The 6,114-nt window shown below is 53.9% G+C and overlaps 1 protein-coding gene across 2 annotated transcripts; it reads right to left on the bottom strand.

The window, feature by feature from the left end:
- Nucleotides 1-1,102: 1,102 nt before the first annotated feature.
- Nucleotides 1,103-4,631, bottom strand: CCL25 (C-C motif chemokine ligand 25). 2 transcript variants are annotated; one of them, XM_061422360.1, is made up of 6 exons: nt 4,527-4,631; nt 4,248-4,365; nt 2,441-2,558; nt 2,221-2,351; nt 1,772-1,891; nt 1,103-1,506 (listed from the first exon to the last, which is right to left on the bottom strand). In XM_061422360.1, the coding sequence occupies exons 2-6, from the start codon at nt 4,318-4,320 to the stop codon at nt 1,496-1,498; spliced, it is 453 nt and encodes a 150-aa protein (XP_061278344.1). In that variant the 5' UTR covers nt 4,321-4,365; nt 4,527-4,631; the 3' UTR covers nt 1,103-1,495. The 2 variants fall into 2 exon arrangements, with proteins under 2 accessions (XP_061278344.1, XP_061278345.1); XM_061422361.1 differs by having other exon boundaries at nt 1,103-1,503.
- Between the last annotated feature and the right edge of the window lie 1,483 nt (nt 4,632-6,114).

The raw sequence follows: 6,114 nt of genomic DNA, 5'->3' as shown, positions 1-6,114 counted from the left end.
AGGTGTTAATTTCTTCCTTCCTGCAGTCATTCACAGATGGGCCTGGCCTGGATGCCTCCTGTAAGCTAATCGAAGGTATTTTAGGTTTGTGCTCATTACCTGGGAAGCAACGTTCCCAAAATGGGCCATTATGTATAATTTAAGCTTATAGGCAACATCCCTTTACTGATTAACTTGAAATAGGATACAAAAGGTTCTTCCCTGTTACATGTATACACCCGTGGAATAAACACTGCTACTCTCATCCCCATTTTACAGATAGGAAAACTGAGGCTAAGAGAAATTAAGCAACCTGACCAAGGCAACACCAAGGTATAGATAGAAGAACCGAGTTCAAAGTCAGGGAACCATGCCAGGTTGGGCTGGATCTCCTGAGTTTGATGGCCAAGCTCAATGAACTCATCGTGTTAAGGTCAAGCTTGTGCAGATGCTTTGATGTGTAACAAACAATAGCATATTTAGTCCCCATGAACATGTATGAGGCAGGAAGTGTTACCACCTCTGTTTGGGAAACTGAAGCTTCGGGAGTTTGTGGAACCTGCTCAGGGCACCCACACAGTGTAGTGGGACTGGGACATTCTGCCGAGTCTGCACCTTGGCCCCTGGCCACTTATTGTCCTCTAGGGATGGTGCATTTGGGTCTCATCTGTAACATCCTCAGTCATGGTGGAAAAGGAGGCTGCACAGTTGGGTGGCTCGAGTCTGGGTGAGAGACCCAGGACCCCAGTGTGTGGCTCTGCCTTCTGCAGAGCAGTCACTCGTGCCTGGCTACAGGGCTCTGTACTTATTCCAGTCCTGACTTATCAGGAACCTCTGGGTCCCATCAGAGCGTGCAGAGAACTCTGTCCATCACCCAGTCTCACTACAGCCCAGGGGTCTGGGCAGAGCTAGCATGCTGACCCCAGTGATGAGAAAGGAAGAAAGGGTGATGTGCTCAAGGCTGCCACTGGGAAGCACAAGGCTGGACTCACACAGAGCCACTCATACCAGTGCTTGGCCCTTCCAGCCTAAAAGCACAAATCCTGTGGTCGGAGGGCATCGTGTGGGTTTCAACACAGGCTAGAGGTTCGCACCCCATAATGAAAGGTGACAGAGACAAGCATGGCGTCCTACCAACAGTTTATTTAAAAGTTTTAGAAGCATGTCCTGGGAGAAACCTGAAGCTCTGCAAGGACCCAGAGGGATGAGGGTAGGTGTGTCCCCGCAGGCAGGCAACGATCGTGATGGTTCTTTCCGAGAATGGTTACCCAGGCAGGTGTGAGTCGTGTCTGGAGCAGGCTCGGGGCTTGAAGTAACAGGGCTCCCTGGTTCCAGTCGCTGGAGGAGCAGGAGGTGGCAGGGGTGACAAGGAGGGACCCGGCGCAGCCTCAGGGATGGGGGTTGAGATTTGTCCTGAAGGATAGAGGGGCTGGGGCAGTCAAGGCCGCAGAGTGACGACTGTGGCAGAGAGAGGTCCAGCCCATCTTGTGTGGGTAGATCCTGGAGTAGTGTGGGCTCACGGTCCTGCTGGAGGGATCAGAGGTGTTGGCGGGTGAGGAGGACTGGAGTGGAGTGAGGGGGGCCCTGCAGCTTTTGGTTCACATGCCTGGCATTTCATTACCCTGCCGAAGCCCCTCTGGACAGGGCAGGGTAATGATCAGCCCCCTAGGACCTGCCCATGTGAACCTGTGAGGCTGATCAGAGACCCCTCATTCCTCACAGCAGTGATGGGGTGGAGTTGGGGCTGGACGGAGGCGCGAGGGGAGGGGTGATCACATGACCAAGAATCAACCTGGATTAGCAGTTGACAGGAGAGAAGTTTTCCTCTTGTTGTTTCTGGTGGGGCTGCTAAACCTTGACAATGGAAGTGTTGAGGTTCCAGAGCTCAATTTCCTCACCCCAGAGTGAGGGACTGTCAGAAGGCAAGAGAAATAGAAAAAGAGTCCACCTATACCTTTTGAGCACCTGGATCCACCCAAACCTGAAGCCTCATGTTGGCTGGTTATTTGAGCCAATGAGTTTCCTATTTTCTTGAATTTTTCCATCTCTAGCTATTGAAAGTGTCTTGACTTAAAATGCTGCACATTCCTTCAGCCTCCCACTCACCCGCCCCTGGCTCTCTTTGGGGTGGAGGCAGCTGTCAGGGACTTGGCTGTTGTCCCCTCCTTCGAGGGTTGAGAAGTTCAGGGTCTGCAGCTGGGAGGATGGACTTCTTAGATGCTGGCCTGGGGTCTCACCCACCTTGGAAGTTTCTCCTGGTGCCGTGGTGGTACTGGCTGTTTTTCCGGGCATCCAAAATCTTCATCCAAGCCCGAACCCACCTGTCCCCTGGCCTCCCGCACACCATCTTGTTTTTCTGGGGTAAGAAGAATCTGCAGGGATGGGGATGCCCAGGTGAGGATGTAAGTGGAGAGGAAAGTTGTGTGCCAGCCCCCACGGACTCCCCCGCGGTCCCACTCACATCACAGCAGGCAGGTTGCAGCTCCCACTCACGTCCTGGCGATGGTAACTCTGGGCATGCCGCAGCAAGGATAGCCGGGCTCGGCGGTGGTAGGCCAAGCAGCAGTCCTCAAAGGCACCTGCGACCACACAGCCGCCCATAGGCTCAAGTCTGAGCACGTGCATGTACGGCGGCGCATGCACTCTGCAGGGCCGTCCACAGACATGGCACCTACGCGCATGTGCGGCTACGTATGCACCCTGCGGTTTCACAGGTGCCCTGCAGGGATGCCCCAACTGAGGTGTGCGGCCGCGCATGCGCTCTGCAGGGATGCCCACAGACGTAGTTATCCGCGCGCACACTGCAACCCTTCTAGGCACTGTGAAGGCCCAGGGACAGCATAGACAGTGAGGTGGCCGTTGGGCTCATCTTTGGCCCTTGACAAAGGGACAGCTGGCAGGAGTTGGAGAGGGCCCCACAGGCCCCAGCTGGGAAGGGTCCAAGACCGCAAAATAAATCGACCAAGGCCATTTCCACTCCTGCTCCGGTGCAGAGGGCAAGGAGTGGGTGCAATGCCCTGAGAAAAGGAGGGGGCGTGGTTGGAGGTGGAGGTGCCAACCTGGTGCCAGAAGTATCAAGGAGGATGAGAGGGTGGGATGAGCAAAGGATGAATTAATATGGAGACAGTGCTGGACCTTCAAGTTCCTCTGGGATCCATCCCTCTGCCAATCCCTGCCTCCAGGGGCCACATCTGACTTCTGGGAGGGACTCAGGGAGGACTTGAAGGCTCCCTCTATCCCCACCTTGACCCAGAAAGCAAGGAGCAGTGGAGTCAGATGGACGGTATTGCAGTGCCAGGCAGGAAGCTCCCTGGGGCTGGGGGGCAACTCTACCCGCAGGATCAAAGGGCCCAGGTTGGGCCTGGCTCCTGAAATAGGCCTCTTATTAGAGGACAATGAGAATGAGGCCCAGCCCCATCCTGGGCAAAGGCTAAGGTCTGCTGGGGCAGGGCTAGGGCCTCTCAGACCTAATGAGGGGCAGGTGGGGCAGGTGGGTGGGGCCATGGGGCTTCCACTTGCCAGAGGTTCTGCTTGGCTACCTGCTGGGGCTCAGCTGCCTCCTCAGGCACACAGGGATGGAGAAAACAGTGGCAGAGCTGAGGGACACTGGGTGGGGGGGCATCCGGAATGAACTTTGGTCCCCAATATCAAGTGCCTAATCTCGGGAGAGGAGGAGAAGAATTCCCCGTTAATAGCAGTAATGGTTATCATAGTAGCTGCCAGGCACTGGGCCAGGAGTATCCAATTGGATCCTCATGTCCCATCTCTGCAGTGGGAATTTGGAACCTCACTTGGCAGATGAAAAAAATGGGGTTCATAAAGGCCAGACCACACAGGTAGCCTGGGTGGGGGAAGCCAAGATGGAGACCCATTTTCACTGGGCTCCCAGGCTCTGATCTCAACACTCCGTTTGCAGGCTCAGGTCACTGCAATGTGTCCTAGGCAGTAAGCAGCCATGGAGCCATCTGTTCCCCATAGTTCCTGGGCTGGCTGGAGTTAGGAGGGATGCCTTGGGTCATGGACTGTGGGGGAGGCACCCAGGGGCTCTGGAAGGAGAGGCTGAGGACCATCACCTCCAAGGAGCTGCACAAATGGTGGGCGTTTTTGCATGCCTGGTGGGGGAGCTGTCCATCAGAGAATGGATTCAGTGCTGGTGGGATCAGGGGAGGTTTCTGGAGGAGGGGAGAAGCACATTGATAGTGGGAGGCAAAGGAAAGATGGGGAGAGGGGACTCCAGAGGAGGAGGGAGGGATGAACTGAGGCAGTACCTTGAGCGTGGACAGTGGGACCCCAGGCAACTGCGAAGCAGGCCACCAGGCAGACCAGGAGCCACGGATTCATAGTGCAGGCTGGTCCTCCCCTTCTGGCACCTACCTTGAGGATTAACTGGGGAGAGCAGGTGGGTGGATGATGAGGACCCAACATGGACAGCGGCAGGCACTAGGAGCACCCCCATCTCAAGCCAGGGCCCCCTGCAAGGGAGGCAGGTGGCATGGGATGGGGACAAGTGCTGCAGGGACCTGCTGCCGATCTCGGGGAGGACTCACCAAAGCCTATGGTGTCCCTGGGGCTGGCGCCTGCTGGAGTGAACCTGAGCTCTCCTGCCTGCCAGGCCAGCAGGCTTCACCCTTTATAGATGGAACCCCACCCTGCCGCTCCGCCCTCCCTCCTCCTCCCTGCCTCCCCTCCCACTTCACCTCCTGGCTTCTCCCTTCAGCCTTACCCTCCTCTCTTCTCTCCCATTTTTCTAGCTCTTCTCTCCAATGTCATGATGCACTTGGCGGAAGTTGGGGGCCAGGGGCAAAAGGATCCAAATCAAAGAACTGGGCAGGAAATGATACCTTCAACTAACTTGCTTGGATGAGGGTGAGAGGTGGACGGATGCAGGTGGACAGACCCAGCCTTGACCTTAGCCAGCCCCCTTGAAGGTTCACCTTCTCCCCCTCCAGGCCCCTTAGCCAGCACCCTGGCTTTCTCCCTGAAGGGCCTTTTCTCCTCATTCTCCTGGCTCCTTTCTTGCTGCATCTCAAGGTGGACCCTGGCTTCCCACAGGCAGGACTCAGGCTGCCTAGAGCAGGGGAGAGCCTTCATCTCTTCTCCCCACTCCCCAGTCACCTGTGCCCGTGGGGCCTTGACTTTATCCCATTTTTCTCTTCTTCCATACAGTGGGGTGACTTATTGTGTCACAGAAAAGCCCTGTTTTTTGAGAACAGGCAAACCCACAGAAACAGAAAGTAAAATCAGCTGTCGCCATAGGCTGGGAGGAGGGGAGAATGGGGATGAGGTTAAAAGGAATGGTATAGATTTCTTTTTGCTCTGAAATTAGATGGTGGTGGTGGTCGAGGGACTCTGTGATATAGTAAACAGCATGGAATGGTACACTTTCAATAGGTAATGTCTCATGCAAAAAAATAATAATAATAAACGATAATCAAAAAAAGAGTTTTGAGCCAGACTGAGGGCTAGCCCAGAAGTCTGCTTTCCAGATTACTCTGTGAAACTGCTCCAAAGAAGCAGGGTTTTCAGCGTAGTTTTGTGTCTTGTCAGAACAAAGAATGTCAAACAAGTCAGGGAGACATTTCTTCAAGGTCTCAGAACAGACCACGTTTGAGGCGAGTCAGTATGACCTTGGCACCTGTGAAGTAAGTCTTATTATCAGAGGAGGACCAGAACTGGCATCCCAGCAAGGACTTTAATCTTTATTTTGAACATGGACATCCTTGACTTCTGGTCAGCGCATCCTCTTCTTTAAGTAAAGCAGATGTACAATGTAGGTTGATAAGCCACAAACAGGCTTTTTTAGTTAGCGTCAAATTTAAGTTAACAGGGGGACTTCCCTGGTGGTCCAGTGGTTAAGACTCCAGCTCTCAATGCAGGGGACCTGGGGTTCGATCCTTGGTGAGGAATCTCAGATCCCCTCAAGGTGAGTGCCATGGCCTAAAAATAATAATAAAATTGAGGTTAACTCATGTATTAGCCACAATGACCTCTCTCTCTCTCTCTCTCTCTCTCTCTCTCTCTAATCTTTAACAGTGCAATATATGCAACTTGAATTTCCCCGAATATTATCTTGAGAATAAGGACCACAATAATGTTCTGGTTTTGGAAGAAAAGCGGGAACTCCAGGAAACCACG

This window comes from Bos javanicus, chromosome 7, assembly GCF_032452875.1.
Source record: "Bos javanicus breed banteng chromosome 7, ARS-OSU_banteng_1.0, whole genome shotgun sequence".
Lineage (NCBI taxonomy): Eukaryota > Metazoa > Chordata > Mammalia > Artiodactyla > Bovidae > Bos > Bos javanicus.
Note: the sequence above shows the minus strand (reverse complement) of the source record. Positions and strands in the feature narration are given on the sequence as shown.

Excerpts from the sequence above, each read along its gene's own strand:
- CCL25 (XM_061422360.1), bottom strand. The coding sequence starts at position 4,320 with ATGAATCCGTGGCTCCTGGTCTGCCTGGTGGCCTGCTTCGCAGTTGCC. Across the intron at positions 2,559-4,247 it reads TCCCACTGTCCACGCTCAAG|GTGCCTTTGAGGACTGCTGC; the intron begins GTACTGCCTCAG and ends GTGTGGTCGCAG. Across the intron at positions 1,892-2,220 it reads CACCAGGAGAAACTTCCAAG|TCCCTCACTCTGGGGTGAGG; the intron begins GTGGGTGAGACC and ends GCCTTCTGACAG.